Genomic DNA, 15966 nt, shown 5'->3' with positions numbered 1-15966 from the left:
ATTGATGGGTCTCCATATTCTAATGTACAATAATTAATGGCCGTGATCAATGAAAGAGTATACATCTAAATAAACATGCCTAAGCTATGGTTGAACTTATGGTCGCCAGATCACTTGCCGTCTAGCATTTCTCTTTTTAATGATGTTTGAATAATACCACCCGTAATAAACTCCTGCCAAAGATCCTCCCAAATGCGCTGTGTAGTCGTAACGTCCCCATTTCATGAAAATACCAGCGGCATTTAAGGCAGCACTAAACAAGAACAAGGCCCATGCTCCACCAGGGAAGGGAATAAAAAACAACAGGACAGCAGCATTAGGGATTAAATAAGAAAATGCACCCAAAACGCCAAAGAGTGCGCCCGAAGCACCGAGAGAAGCCACAGCCAATGATGTCCGCATGAGCGTAGGCACCGCGAGAGAGAAAAAGGACGAGAACACAGCTGCATTTAGATAAAGCGTCAAGAAATTAGCTGCGCCAATAGTGGCTGAGAAACTAGTACCAAAGGAGAATAACATGAGCATGTTGAACAAGAGATGAAATGGGTCCTGATGGGAGAAGGCCGAACCTAACAAAGACCACTGACTTCTGACGTTATCCTTCACTAGGAGGCCATAACGAGTCATATATCTGGAAAATACTGGTGACTTCCATGCGAGGAATCCTGCAACATTGAGTCCAATGATGGTGTAAACTAGGAGTTTAGGGTTGTACTGAAAGACCGAGAATGGGGGGATTTTGAATAGGTAAGGAGCTGCAAATGTTGTAGCAACACAAAATGTTGCAGTAAATAGAGCAGGCTTCTTCAATCTGTCCCAATCAATCTTGTTCCGGCCATAGTGTTTGTTGTAACGAGACCAGGTAGATGAGAGGCGGGTTTGTCTAAGAAATTGGAAGACATTTGTCTTTAAAGACCAGTTTGTATTGAGGCTCCTGATAGGATGAGCCTTGAGGCCGATTTTGAAGATGTTTTGAGGCAATCGGAGCATTCTTACAGAGCTAGAGAACACAGATCAATTCTATATGTGGGGCGTACTGAAGGTTTAGCGAGGGGTTCATATGAGGCAAATCTGACACAGCGCCTCGAAAAAAAAAAAAGAATACGTTTTTTTATTGAATCACACTTGAATCAAGGTATTTAATGAGATTATAATGCTCATGATATCTTAGTGAATTGCGGCCAACATATTTTGAAATTCGAATCTAATAAAACGTATCAATGCAAGCTCTACGATACTTTCGACCATCGCCGAGTACATGGCCTCGCTCATAGTCTTTCGATAACGCATTACGGTTTTTGATCTATTCATAGACGACCTCAAATTTGCACAAAGTCTCTTTTGGCGCAAGCTGAGGCATCCCAAGTAGCGCCGAACGGGAGTCAATAAGAGAGGTTGGTCCATGAGTACCTTCAAGATCTTCTTGAACCGAGCATGTGTATCTGTAATTTCTCTGTTATTTGCGGTATTCATTTGTGGTTGTACTTGCTTTATAACAAACAGCCAGTAGTTTTTTGGGAGGTCAGGCCAGCAGTAGCCGCGAACAGATAGTGTTGTTCATCTGTTAAGACTTAATTCAAAGTTTTCGATATTTTATTCCCAACTACCTTATTGTCGTTTTCGAGCATAAGGAAAGTTTAATATTTCGTTTTTCAGCTTTGGCTTGCTGTACTGAGGTGAGCTCTAGTCTAAATTACGATGTCTGCTTACTTGATTGAACAAGGGGAAATTAAAAATCCGACCTTTCCAAAGCAGTCTTTAGGATTTTTCAATAGGCCGAATATATAACTGCATAATTATGAGATGTTAGCGTTGGCTCATGATGGCTTTTGCCGATGATTTGGTTTAAGAAGTCCATGTCAAAATATTGAAGGGATCTGATCATAAAGTTACTGATGAGCCGATTATCTATTCGTTGTAGCTCGTGTCAAACCAAAAGGAGTATACACCCGTGTTGAGTAACGCATTTGAAATACACATAATGTTTTGTCAAACCCGTAGAATTTTGCAGCACGAATTTGCCCACTTCAGATCAATCTTAGCGAATTGCGAGTCTAAATTAGCAGCTATCCATCTATTATTTTAGGAGCTATGCCATTGCGTCAAGGCATGTAATTTGGCCATGTTTCATAGTATCAACCTATGTGAGTTTGAGATTACAGTTTGTTTAGATCAAAAGCATACTATTTTTCAATTCTCTTTGTAAGACTCTGAAGTGGCTTCAAAGCTTTCTGAGACATCCTCTGTTCGCATGAAACTCATACAAAGACGTCAGGGCTGACTCTAGAGAACTCCACCCACTTTCACCCCTCATAAGTAACAAAATACAATTCTAGTAATTTAGAATACAACTACTATGGATGGGGTCATTGACTGAATTAGGAATCCTCCCGCCATCTAAAATTAGCTTACCGAAAACCCCATTCGCGATCCCATATCTTTCTTTGTGTACAGAATCAATTAAACTATCCATTACTTCACCTGCTAACTAATTGCTCGATAGTACCATATAGACAAATCATTTCCTGTGTGCTTACAAATAACATTTCAGCAGATCAGTCAGCCCCAAGGATCTACAATTTACGTTCTTCAATTCCACCTCTAAGAAAATTGAGCCCTCAATTTAATCCATAGTGTCGCCATCGAGATTTTCGTATCTACGCCTCCAAAACACTCCTCTACGGTAGTTAATTATTCTACGGAATGAGACGGAGATACGGCTGGGGTGCGGCTGCATAGAGACCATTCTGCAGGTGCATACTTCTTCAGATAGGTGTCGTTTTGCCACCACCCATACACAGAGCTGCATATGTATGCTAAGAAATTTCAGCCGTGTGGAAATAGACAGCCCTGCTAAAGAAAGACATGACAGATATCATCAATATTCGAGTATGCGATGTTTGGTGCAATCTTTGGAAATTCTTTCAATCTCTTCAGCAACGGCAATAAGATCTATGACTCTGGCACTTCGCTGTGGCCTAGTGACCAAGTGTTCTAGCTCGGCCGAAACCACACGGGTAGAAAGTGTGCGTTTTGGGGCCGATTAAGTAAGCGAATACGCAGAGACCCCTATGCACGGATATAGAGTTTAGGGCATGCGGAACCAGGCGCGCAAAATGTCAAGGCGGTAAGGAAGCTGACAAAGGAAAGGATTTAGATGAGAAAGGGAGAAATAATTACAAAAGAAAATAAAATGCTAAAATTTCAGCAGATAAGCAAGTGAACCAATAAATATTGAGACATAATCTATTTCATTGACGTAAGAACTGTCTACCTCGCAATTAGTAAGAGATCATACATGACTCACGGTTTGGGGCCGACTTGAACGGAGCCACAGTTGAGGGCCATGCACCCTGTCTCAATACAAAGGGCTAATCCACTGGCACCGACAACCGAAGCGAGAAATTAGGCATGACAGCCGGACAAAACACCGGATTCGGATTCGGTTCTAGTGCATATGATCCAAATGAACGGATATCGAAAAGGGTCCGATCGTGGCTAAGCAAGGACGCACGCTGGTGCCAGCGGCTGGGATCCTCTTTTGCAGCCAGGTGGATACTTCCGCGTCATTTCATACAGTTAGTAGTCTAAGAGCATATGTGGAGAAGCGAAGAAAAAAATTGGGGAAGGAATACTTGCGAAACCAACTCTGTGAATGGCTCAACAAGAACGGTTGCAATTTTCGAAACTTGCGCCGTTATTAAAAAAAGAATAATTTTCTGACCAAATCAGTGGTTATTTCCCATGGCCCCGGTTGCGGTGCGTCGTTTGTCTGACGCACTTGCTCTCGGATCCGGTACTAGCCTCTCGGAGCCGGGGATGCGTCCGCAACTCCCTGGAGATTGGGGTTGTGGAAGGGTCAACCGGGATCGTAGCGGCAAATTACCACAAACGCAAAAAGACGAATTTTGGATAACAGCCAAATTTTTCAGGCCATGCTCTTTCCGACAAACAGAAATTCATGAACTTCAAACCCCTCGTTCTAGTCTTAATCATCTCCGTTGACAGTACGGAGCTAGCACGCGGAATTAACGGCGGCTCAATGGACACTCCGATCGAACTATTCCTACCAGGGAAGCGCGCGCGCCGCGGCTGTTTACCGTGCGAGTGTATGCACACCTCCGCGCACTTTGCTGACGCAAACTCGGCTACCTGGGCATTTGTCATCGGGACCTCTGACTAATTCCTTGCCGGGGGTGATACATATATAGATTGGCAAGATCCCCCGTATCTCAGTTTTTTTAATCAGTGTATTTCACATCAGCTACCACATCAACAAAAACAACTTCACTTTGAAGCTTGTTTGTCTCCATTGATCCTATACATATCTTAGCTCCTGTTATCCGCAACTGCAATTCTCTAATTGCATATACCTAGGACTGCGCTTTTGCCTCCCCATCTGGTCATCTCTTGCGACTATACCCAGCGTTACTAAAACACCATCCAAGACTCGGTGTTGTTTCATAGCGCAAAACTTCAAACTCCACAATATTATATTATGAGTTTGACCCAAACTTACGTCATGGCCTCCAAGGTCAGAGTCAAGCTTGCCAAGCAGGCCGCTGACCCCAAATCCTCTTTGCGTCTCTTGGTCCTTCAAGCCAACATGTTGGACCGTTTGATGGATGACATTACTGTCAACAGCAAAAAGAGCAAGCCCGCCTCTAAGGTTACTTTCAGTGTTCCTGAAAAGAAGAGAGAGCAACAGATCTTGCTGCCTCTTGCCGGCCCAAACGTCACTGAGTACGAGGTGGATTCCGATTCCGATTCCGACTCCGATGATTCCGACTACATTTCCACTGGCTCCGACTCTGACGAGAACGTTTTCGACCCTGAGGAAGATGATTACTTGTCTGATTCAGACGACGAAGAACCTATCATTATGTCTGCTACCAAGCACACTCCTTCTAAGACACTTCCAGTTCTTGAATCTCCTAGCGACCGTCAATTGCTGATTGTCCTTGAAGAGGATGAGGAGGAGATGCCCGAATTGACTGGCCTGAACTCCCCATCAGACTCAGACTCAGAAGATGAAATTTCTATGCCTACTTACATGCTTAGCCGCACCAACAGCCCTTACTACCCTGTCGGTCTCTCAAAAGTCGACAGTACAAATGTTTCTGTGGAGGACATTGACTTCAAGCCTCAACAGGAAAGCGCCGCTTTCTCGTTTAACCACGTCTACTAGGCATATTTACCTGAAACACACAAACTACAATTGGAGCAGGGCTCCTGTTGGTGACGGCGCTGGACGCTACTTTGCATCATCTTCTACTTCTGGCATCTTACATATTTATTTTGTATATTTGAATTTTTACATTATCATTAACCAGCTCCACCCTTGTAGTCTTTCACACGCATTATCGACTCGTACGAAAAATAGGGTCATCTCATCGCGCATATCCCAGATGAGTCCTGCAGAGGCGATGACTTAGACGTGCAGCGGTTGTTTTCGGCTGCGCCAGTTGCCGGCTGCTATTTTTCAGTTGCCGTTCCGAAATCATTGCCGTTCCGGGTACTGTGTTCTGTTTGCCGATCGTGAGAAATAAAAGATGCTGTCATGTGTTTTCATTATTAGCTCCCAACGGACTCCAAAAACACGGAGAGCATGACATAGCAGAAGCAATACACCCCTCTTGAAAATTTGAGGATCCTAATACAGAAGTGTTCATTTATGCAGGACAGAAGCCCATGTCAAGCTAAATATGGAATAGGAGATTTCCACAGTACATACGTATTATGATAACAGTGCCTTAGAGGAAAGCTGATGTGATGAAATTGAGGAGAGCCGTGTGAAACGCAACAGTAAATAAAACAAGTTAAAAAAATGTATAGTGCAGCTTAGGTAGAAGCATAAGCCTCCCTTTGACAAACATTTCTTCTATCATATTGATATCAATTTTAGCTTCTGCAGTATAGGCTGTTTTGAGATGCTGTTCCCGAAACTGTCTTCCCTGATTAGTTTCTCCTCCTTCGTAGATATTTTTTTGCATGCTGTGCTTGAACCTCTGAATTAATGGCACATCTGAACTTGGAAGTACCTGCCTAAGTTGCAAAGTCCTGTCCGGTGCAGGCTCCGGACATAACAGAATCGAACAAGCAAGGCGAAAAGGTACTTTGCGCCTCCTAAGATACTTCGGTTGCATGAGAGCTTACCTCTTGACTCATCAACTCCTATTTTTAGGGAGACGGTTAGAGGAAGCAAGTTTGTATCGGTTTTGTTGTTCAGGTTCAGCCGTGCCCTAGCGTCCATGCCGTCATGGCTGCAAATGAGCAAACTAGGTTTGAGCAAGCAGGGAGCGGAGAGCTTCTGTGCATGGAAGGCACCTTCATGACATGAATCTAGATTTGGATCCTTTCTAGACTCCTTTTACTCTAAATTTTTTGCGCTTTTTTGGCTAAATCTTAGCTCCACTAGCAGTATCAGCACCACTGGTGGGGAGTGTCGAGTGATGGGGTATCGAACGGGCAACCAAACCCCGCTCAAAGTTTTGAAGTGTTGGTGAGTGATGCATTTTATTTGCTGCAAAATGTCGCTCGTACTAAATCATCCTCACTATTAGACCCCTTTCACTGCGAACACAATGAGCGTTCACTCTCGAACAGATCCACTACCCCTATGAAGAGGGAACATTCTAAAGCCAATAAAAAAAATTTATGTTCCTCTCGATTAAGTTCCAAATATTATATGTGAGGCTAAGCTTCTCTAGTATACATATATTTAAATATTTTGTATGTCTACCACACTCGCTTCTAATTTCCACCCCAGATCACTGTTCAGGGAGCCTATTCTAATAAAGTCGTTTAGGCAATGCAGAAAAACCTCATTGTACTAATTGGGGGTGGTCATGCTGCCGGAAAAAGGACAACAGCGGAGCTAATAAAAACAGAGGTCGAGAACTTACCAGAGAACAATGGCTCATCTCTACACATTGAAGTATTGGACATGACCACTTTCGAACAGTCGGTCACAAAAAATGGCAGCACTAGTGATGAGATGTCAAAACACAAATTCAGACCCGCTCGTGTCGATTTCGAAGCGCTCCTGGATCATTTGAAGTCTCTGCTACTCCATAAAGAGGGTGAGATCCAAAAGCTTTTGATCGTTCATGGATGTTATGCGCTCTACAATAAGGAAATATGTGACATGTCCCACATGCGAGTTTACATAGATAGTGACGCAGACACTCGGCTTATTCGATGGATCCGTAGAGACGTACTCTTTACCGAAACTGAGACTTTGGAGCACATCTTGTCAACATATCTCCAAGGCGCGAAACAGGAAATGACAGATTATATTTTTCCTACAAAAGAGCGAGCCGATGTGATCATGCCTCGTGGCGCTGAAGCAAACGGTGTGTCATTGATTGTGGATGGCATCCTACCACACACTGGCTTCGGCAAGCTATTAGAGCATAGCGGAACGAGTTGTCTTCGTCCATTTCAAGGTGAAAGATTTGACAATCAAAAGGGCAACTTCTATGAACTTAATTGAAAAACTGAACAAATATGATAATTCTTATATTATGTATAGTTTTAATGCACACATGACCGGGTTGTTACTCACTATAGAAATTCAATACTAAATAAAGGAGTTTTGAGTCTTAACCCAACGTTCCAAAGGATCTTTCTCGACCGAGTACTCAGTCATGGTCAAAATTGACTCTTTTGGTATGCTGGACATCATGTTTTGATCGTTTTTATACCAATGCTGAATCAAGTACACCATTTCTTTCGACTGAAGCTTTTCGATAAATAAGTGATAAGGCTCAGTTAATTCGTTGGAATTTTGGGTGATGGATGATTTGATGACCGCATACAAAGTCTCGAAACTGATTCCCGACTTGAGGAAAGTCTCGACGACGACTCCCGCTGGAGGTGTTTGATCCTGACCAATCTCCTCAATTGCATTGAAAATGAACTTACACATCAATTTCATAAGCTTTCTAACTGGGAAGACAGAATCATTGCAAGAGACCTTTCTGCCCACGTTAGAAATTGAATCACTAAGAATTGAGTATAATGGCTGCGACTTTTTCTTGGATGCAAGAAACTCATGGAAGGTACTCTCAAAGTATAATTCCCATCGTTTCAAAATATCATCCGGATTCTTGTAGTCAGATATGCAGAAAATCTTAAAGCAGATTTCGTAATAGCCGAGAGGGTCGGCGTATCCATTGAATAGCTCGCTTGCGTTTTGGATTTTACAACTTAAAGCTGTAATCGCAGAGTCTTTGTTCTCGCCCTTTATTCTCTTGTCCTGTTTTATAGTGTTCACAAGGTCCAATTGAACATTGGCAACATCAAATATCTCCTGAATCAGGGCAGCGAGCTGAATCATCTTTTGTCTTATGCTTGGAGGACAGGTACAATTGCAAAAGCCGTTTGCTCTAGAAAGATACTCGATTCTCTTTTCGAGGTTCAAGGGGAACTCCGAAATGGCTAAGGAAAACAAGATAGTAGCCGCCTGCTCGTATGATTGCCTTCTGGCATGATAGAGCCAGAGTAGCTCTGTCAAAGCCAAGTCATTATTCGACAGCTCTTCCAAAAATGGCAAAATGAATGGGGTTTCCACAGTCAAGAGTCGTTCACTGCAGCCTCTACTAATAAACCAGCGATAGAACTCGTAATGGAATGCTTTATCAGAAGATGAGAAACAAGTATCATAAGTCAAGTCTCTAACTTCCGAGAACTCATTGATCAAATATTGATTATTCAGTTCATTGATTTGTAGAGCCTTTGTGTCGAGCTTAACGAGAATTTTGAAGATTAAATCGTACAATTTCGTACGCTTCCTCGAATTCTCTTCCATATGCTTCTTTATGTCATGAGGATTGTTTTCATTAGTTGAAGACATGCCATTTGACCTTGCAGAAGGAAAGTTGTACAGCCTGCTGGCAAGTTTCAAGAGGAACTCAACTGCGCCAGTTGAAAAATCTAATGACAACATAATATCCACGGAATTTTCAATATTTTCGAAGGTAAGCGAGTCGCTGGCTTCTTCAAACAATGAAACTGCATTGTTGAGGCATTTCAACTTCAACTCAACATCTCTGTTGCCAATGGATTTTGCTCTTGTGAGATTTTCTATGGCTTTGAAGATGTAAACATCATTTGTGGAACAGAAAGACCCACACCGGCCTTGCAATGAAGAAGCGATCAGGTCAATAGAACCTCCCTTTAAGATGTTCTTATTAATGATGGAAGAAAGAAGATCCTTGATTAAGTTCTTGACCTCAGCCGTGGGCAAGAGTAGGTCCTTGAATCTGAGTTTCAACAAGTTCAATTGATTTGTGAGAGAAAGGTATTTGAAAACTTCATTGAAGTTGTTTTGATGCGACTGAGTCTCTTCAATGAGAACCATCAAAAAAGAGAAGGCTTCCTTCATAGAATTCAAGGATCTGATTAAAGAGGTAAATGCAATGTGTTCTGTTCTAGAGCAAATTTCGTTGTCAAACTTAGATGGGTCTGCACTGTATGTTGGAGCATCGAGACCAGGAATCTTGTTAGAATTCTCATTGAAGAACTCAATGAGCACCACAATCGAGCCAACAAAAAATTCTGTTTGCGCTTTATTGACAGTCAAGTCTTTTAAGATTAGATTGTCTTCCTTAACTGATGAAACCTCTATTTCACCGCTTGGATGCAACTTGATATGAGGTAATGCAGTAAAGACCTTTTCATTCCACAAGTCTTTCAACAATCTGGAAATGAGAAGGCACGTTCCGTAGAAACGATCACTCAAAATGACTTGCTCCGCCATAGGTTGTTGCTCTAATGGTTGGATAGGAACATGATGCAGCTGGGCCGAAACAGAAGAATTTTCTATGAGCCTGGCATTATTGCCTGCGTGAGAAAACAAAAGTTGAGCTTTACTCTTCATCAACTCATCTGCCCTGTGAACACCATAAGAGCAGGCCAAATACAAAAGAGACGAGCATGTCTCTTCATAACCGTTCTCCTCGATGAAATTCTCAACAACTTGATCATTCAATGAACTTAATATCTTGTCTGAGGTTCTGTACTGATAGATGCTGATTCCATAGTTAGTCAAAACAGCAAACTGAAGTGGCTTCTTAGTGTATTGGGCAGCCTGGATGTTTGCATAACCATTTGGAGTATTTGTCGCGTTCATAGAAGGAGTTAACTGAATAATGTCATGAACATACACTGGCGCAGACTCAGAATCCTTCTTTGCACTTCCAAACGAGAGAAATTCAGCATCTTCAACCAACTTATTGTTGTGTTTCAAGAATCCGTAATTAACCGAGGCAATGAATAGTTTATCGGAGCCTGTAGTTTTCTGGACTGCCAAGAAGACACCCGGACTCAAAATTTTTGCAAATTTTGTATTCTTCAAAAGCCCCGAGTTCTGTTGGTTGGTGACCATGATTGCAACATACTGCTTAATTCTTGCGTAGTTGTCTAATTCAGAATTGACTTTTGGTTCATCATTTGCAGGTGGAAACTTCATACATACAACCGAAAGTTTGAGAGAAGTTGTGTTACGGATAGTCGAAGAAGCAAACGATGGAAGTGAAGACGAGTATCCGAGTTTGAGGAGGATTCGAGCACCATAGTTGGTGGTTGCGATGAGTTGAACATTGCTTGATTCCTGAGAAGTGACTCTAGAAATTGAGATAATTCTGAACTTCAGAAATGCTTTTATGTTTGACGAGTCTGGAATTAATTGAGTGAGTGTTTTGAACATTTCGTGTGGGGTCAAAACACTGTGTTGCGCAAACAGCTCTTGATTTGGTTGCAATTTGTACACACGAATCACGGATCTATTGGAGAGAGTGTACAATAGTTGTCGACCGGAATCTACCTCAAGTTGTGTGATTGACTCCGGAATTACGGTATTCTTGCCCTGGTCCTTCTTTTCTGTAGACTTATAATCGGTTTCGTGAGTAAAAAGATCGAACCCTGGAATCTTGCCAATGGGCAAAACAGAGGATAATGCACTTTTCGTGAGACAGACTTTGTCACACTTATTTTTGAGAAATGACACATTCTTGTGGTAATCGAGACGCCAGACATTAACACCGTCCCCTTCGCCAGTAAAATAGATGTCATTGGTTTCTTCATTCATAATGAATTTGTTGACAATAAGGCCCTGTGTGCTGACAGACAAATTAGGGTTGAAGATCTCAAGGTTGTTTGATGCTGCATCATATTTCACAACGTAAATGAAGATGTCCATGGCCGTGGAGATTAAAAGCAAATGATTGACGTCTTCGACAAAGACACCCTTTTTTGGCTTGACTAAAGCCACAGTAATGACGGAGTGTCGTATCTGATCAATGGTGAGGAACTGGGATGATTGGTTGAAGGATGACTGTGGCAATTGGTAGTTCCAGAGCACAAGTTTGTTGTCTACAGCGATCCATGAACGATTGATTTCGGAGAACAATCCCATTCGGGTCGACACCTTGGTCATGTTATACTCCTCGAAGAATCTATCTGGCAAGTCTAATTGCGACACCTTCTCGAAACGAGAAAAGTCTCCCAAGCCAGCAGATTTGTCGAAATAGTAGTTATCGAGTCCAGTTGACTTGCTGAGATTGTTTGGTCCATACAAGTCACCAGGAGTCATCGAGTCCACTCGAATCAAGTCTGAGATGTATTTGGAACTGAGGCGAAGAGGCGGTAGACTGGCGAAGTTGGGCACATTTATCTTATAGTTGACCTCATTGACAGAGTCCAACACCATTGGAAGATAAAAACGCGAAGGCTGTGAAGATGCAGCTTCGTTGTTTCCACGCTGGAACTCGATTTTGTCCGAATCATCGTGAGCCAACGTGATGGTGGGAGCTAAGTACTTATGTCCGTTTGTACCTTGCTGTGGAGCCCTAGTATCATCAGCAGGTGCCAGGGATGGTTTTCCCAGGATGACGGATGCCAAAATGCTCATGGCCTGGGTGGATACTGAGTGTTTGTGGTAGATTCAAGGGATGTTTTTCAAGAGGTTGCACCTTGAAATGCGCACGACTGGGGAAGGTGGGAGGAACACAAAGTCCTCGAAAAGGTATTTCGGGTAAAGATTAAAGAATATTAGTAGAGATGAGGAAGGGAGGAATGAGAATTCAATTTTTTTTTTCTTTCTCTCTTTTCTTATCTCATGATTGATGGTCAAATGTATGTGTACTTGTGACATGGACAGATATAGAAAAACAAATATCAATAATTGAAATAACAAACTTGAATGCTTTAAATTATAAAAGTTTTGAATTGAAGCACCATAGTGAGTATTCCCGTCCCTTTTGTGTTGAGCCACTTGGTTTTGTGTCCAAGTTAAGAGGCTATTGCAGCGATCCAAATGAGTATAATCAAATTTACAGCAAGATCATCCATTACACGAAAACTGTGCTTTTCTAGAATGGAAGTCGCTCTCAGTACTAACAGCTCATACATCTGGGTCTTTTGTATCTCTCATCAATCACGACCCCGACAGGAACTACAATATCGCCAGCTCAAGCAGCGGATCTAGTCTACCACAATGGCATTTAGAAGTTCTTAATTGAAACATTTATAAGTACATAATTGGTATAAATCTGAATCACTCAGGCGCTCTCCTCAACAATCTCCTCCTCGCCATCATGCTTCTTGGCTGGGAAACGAACCACATCGAACTTGCGCTGCTTCAAAGTGGTGTAAATCTGCTTGCCCTCGCCGCTGTCATCGACAACCTGTCTTTGGGTGACGTCGGCATCCACAATCAAAGTGGCGCCAGGACCAAGGTGGTTCTCGAAGAATTGAACCTGTTTTTCCTCGAACACAGACACATTGTACCAGTCGGTGACGCGGGTCTTGTCATCTCTACCGCCAACAAATCTATTAACAGCGAGGGAGTAAGTCAAGAATGGAACGTTGTCTCTCAGTTCTCTTTGAACAACTTTACCGACAACACCGAACAATTGCATTCTGGCGAAGTCGAGGCGAGGAGCTGAGGAGGAGAGGGAGCGTATGGATGATCTCAACATTTTTGGGATATATTGTTCAATCTGTTTGCGGATAAACAAAATGAGGTATTTGTGTTTGGGAGACGGGGCGGCTGTTAATAGAGGCGCGAACCAGTAACGGTGTATCTGCAGGACGCGGTAGATCCTCTCAATTTGGTTTAGCCAGCTACTAATTGAGAATAGGTGCAAGACAAGATACTCAAGAAATTGAAGTTGACGTGAGGGATCAAATTAAATTTGTTTTGGCCTTATGATTCAGTTTCGTTCAGGCTTACTGTTATATTTTGATATCACTGAAGATCATCAGTGATGTAGATGGAAACGGCTTTTCCCCATTGTAGTGCTCTCTGAACTACAGAGGCAAATCATAGGCATATATTCATCTAAAAAGCGGCTAGCAGCCAACACAATTTGAAGCACAGTCGGCTTCCATCAATTGAAATAAAAATATACAAGAAGAACGGCGTCGTTATCGAAACAGCGCTACTCTAGACACTACACGTCGTTCCATGAAGGCCCACCACACATTACCAACGAAGATGAGGTTGCGGTATCGGAATATTGGCGAACAAATTTAGGTCTTCTATGATGAACGCGCGACCTCGTATTCACAATGTAATCGTTGACCATGGAGCCAGAGCTGGAGTCTCGAAGAAGTGATTGCCACTGTAGAAGACTGAGAAGACGAGTAAGAAGATCGGGATCGGAAGAATTGATACCACCCCGTGTCAAAGAGCGCCTCAAACGAGCACTCGTACGTTTAAATTCAGTATATTGACTTTTGGACATTCCGTCGAAGTACTTATCTCCGTAAAACGCAGGTACTCGCTGTAAGATAGTGGTGTCAAGCATCTGAGAGACGAGTTCTGCGTCCAAATCCCACGAAGCAACATTATCTGAGACAGAAGTGTCCGTTGTCTTTTGCCACTCATTGATTCTATTTGACAACGAGGTATGTAGATCCTCGATTAGGTCATCATCTTCGTGCTCTTCACTCATGTCATGTGGGTCCTCTTGACGGATGTCGTATTTCAGATGTACCTCGTCGTCTTCTTCTTCTTGATCCTCCTCGTCCGAACTAGTCAAGGGATTGTTGGTAGAGAAGGAGAGGATATCATAGGGTACTTGGTCATTTGGATTGAAGACGACCCAAGAGTTCTGAGACTCTGAGAAGAGAGAAACCTCCTTTTCTACGGAGGGGGCTCTCGCAGAGAGCTTTCTCTTGGCTTCAAATGTTGGATTGAATGCCATTTGCGTATTGGTTTAGGTTTGGGAAACCGTGAAGCCACACCTAGCAGAGAGAACTTGCGTATGTTAAGCAGATGTGGACCTGGAATAGTGATCAAAGTAAGTCCTTCCAGCAATAGATATCGTGATATTATCAAATTCCTTGTCGGTTTGTCGAGGGCGCAGAATAGACACTATGTGGCTTTTGTTGGTTTCGTATATCTGATGGGATACCTGCAGAAGACCCAGTCACTCTTATCGGAGTTGCGTAGCCCCACCGATGCCGGCTTTATGATAAGGGAAATGGCGCGAATGGGGGAGTGGGTCACGGGAGAGCGAAGCAAGTATAAAGACAGTTCGTGGGTTTGGCCGAATCTCTGAAATGTCCGAGTAATATTTGTTTTTTAATATTTTCTCCTATTGTCCTTGATCTGGGATGGGCGCTGGCTGTGCATACGGGTCTACGGTTTTGGACCAGGCGGGGAGCTACTCAACAGAGGAGAATAGTCAAATGTCAAAAGAAATGCGATGGCGGCCAACAGGCGGAAATATCCTTGATTAGACTTGTTAGACAAGATTGATTTTGCTTAGGCCTCGTCAAGTTTTTTATTTGCCCTTTTTCTGTTTTTGATTGCGCCTGTTTTGAGTTTGTACAAACATTTTGAAAATCAGCGATTGTTAGGATAATTAGATCAAATCGAACAAAATGCGCCAGCATTGAATATTGAAATAAATAGAAAATTTAGCAGAGTGCGCCATAAAAGTGAACATGTAGTTCGGAAAAAATCAAGTTTCAGAGTCCACGCATGGACTTCATTTCAACGAGTGATGTGGTCCTTCGTACCGGTACCGTTGGAGTTTCAAAAAAATACTTAAATACGGCTTATTACCATGGATCTTGCTTTTACCCTTCTAAAACCAAAGAGATGTGACCACGAATATGTGATTCTTTGATAGCATTTTTGCAAATGAGACGTTGTGACTTTGACTCTGTCTCCATGTCTTACGACTTGACTCAGAATCTTAGTAAAATGAATTACAACAAGTTCCAGTTACACTTACAATTAGCGCATAACTTCTTCAACCATCAAGTTCCGTATTATGTTTTCTATCTCGTTGACTTCTGGTGATCATTCTGACCTATTTAAGTGGTTACCCGGCCCATAAGTTTATATATAAATGAGCAGGATGAGCTTTTTTACAACACTAGCCAACTAGAGTTATCACGAGAGGTCTCATGATTTCTGTAGTGGATCTATGCTTATGATGATAATTTTTTTGACTGAATAAAATTGAAGAATAATAAAATTCGAAATTAGTCTTTCACCCCTATCTGAATGCATCGATCATGGCTGCCTCAGTGTGTTTTAACGAACCCATTGACACAAGTAAATCACAGTAAACTCCTAGACAATCAAATATTTCTATTGCAAGGGCCAGTCTGGACCCGTCGAAAAGACCGATATTCCCATAACACATCCTCTGTCATGCGAGTTTTCAACAAGTTCATTGCTGCAACATGTAGCACAAGAATACCGAAGAGTCAAACACAAATTCTAAAAAACAAAAAAGAATGACACGGACAGGAATCGAACCTGCAACCCTTTGATTTGGAATCAAAAGCTCTGCCATTGAGCCACCGCATCTTCTTACAGGATCAAAAGACACCTTTTTAATAGATCCTATGTGAACAATTTTTGAGAACTTTTTGGTATGACATTTGATGTCTTTCAAGAATCTAGGGAGAACTGTTGCTTTAACCCCGGAGCTGGTCTGA

General features: G+C 42.4%; 6 protein-coding genes and 1 non-coding gene across 7 annotated transcripts; 2 read left to right on the top strand and 5 right to left on the bottom strand.

Annotated features, from left to right (window-relative positions):
- Positions 1-96: 96 nt before the first annotated feature.
- Positions 97-990, bottom strand: PUMCH_000062 (uncharacterized protein; the record flags this gene model as incomplete). The annotated part of the gene is made up of 1 exon (XM_063019161.1): positions 97-990. One exon carries the CDS (start codon positions 988-990, stop codon positions 97-99), a length of 894 nt encoding a protein of 297 aa, XP_062875231.1.
- A 3508-nt stretch (positions 991-4498) lies between these two features.
- On the top strand, positions 4499-5188 carry PUMCH_000061 (uncharacterized protein; the record flags this gene model as incomplete). Its single annotated transcript, XM_063019160.1, has 1 exon — positions 4499-5188. The coding sequence occupies one exon, from the start codon at positions 4499-4501 to the stop codon at positions 5186-5188; it is 690 nt and encodes a 229-aa protein (XP_062875230.1).
- A 1623-nt stretch (positions 5189-6811) lies between these two features.
- On the top strand, positions 6812-7495 carry PUMCH_000060 (uncharacterized protein; the record flags this gene model as incomplete). The annotated part of the gene is made up of 1 exon (XM_063019159.1): positions 6812-7495. One exon carries the CDS (start codon positions 6812-6814, stop codon positions 7493-7495), a length of 684 nt encoding a protein of 227 aa, XP_062875229.1.
- An 87-nt stretch (positions 7496-7582) lies between these two features.
- On the bottom strand, positions 7583-11914 carry PUMCH_000059 (uncharacterized protein; the record flags this gene model as incomplete). The annotated part of the gene is made up of 1 exon (XM_063019158.1): positions 7583-11914. The coding sequence occupies one exon, from the start codon at positions 11912-11914 to the stop codon at positions 7583-7585; it is 4332 nt and encodes a 1443-aa protein (XP_062875228.1).
- Positions 11915-12563: 649 nt separating this feature from the next.
- PUMCH_000058 (uncharacterized protein) lies at positions 12564-12983 on the bottom strand (the record flags this gene model as incomplete). The annotated part of the gene is made up of 1 exon (XM_063019157.1): positions 12564-12983. The coding sequence occupies one exon, from the start codon at positions 12981-12983 to the stop codon at positions 12564-12566; it is 420 nt and encodes a 139-aa protein (XP_062875227.1).
- Positions 12984-13457: 474 nt separating this feature from the next.
- On the bottom strand, positions 13458-14213 carry PUMCH_000057 (uncharacterized protein; the record flags this gene model as incomplete). Its single annotated transcript, XM_063019156.1, has 1 exon — positions 13458-14213. The coding sequence occupies one exon, from the start codon at positions 14211-14213 to the stop codon at positions 13458-13460; it is 756 nt and encodes a 251-aa protein (XP_062875226.1).
- Positions 14214-15763: 1550 nt separating this feature from the next.
- On the bottom strand, positions 15764-15835 carry PUMCH_000056. The gene has a single exon. It is a non-coding gene; the product is annotated as a tRNA-Trp (tRNA).
- Positions 15836-15966: the final 131 nt, after the last annotated feature.

This window comes from Australozyma saopauloensis, chromosome 1 (genome assembly GCF_035610405.1).
Source record: "Australozyma saopauloensis chromosome 1, complete sequence".
NCBI lineage: Eukaryota > Fungi > Ascomycota > Pichiomycetes > Serinales > Metschnikowiaceae > Australozyma > Australozyma saopauloensis.
Note: the sequence above shows the minus strand (reverse complement) of the source record. Positions and strands in the feature narration are given on the sequence as shown.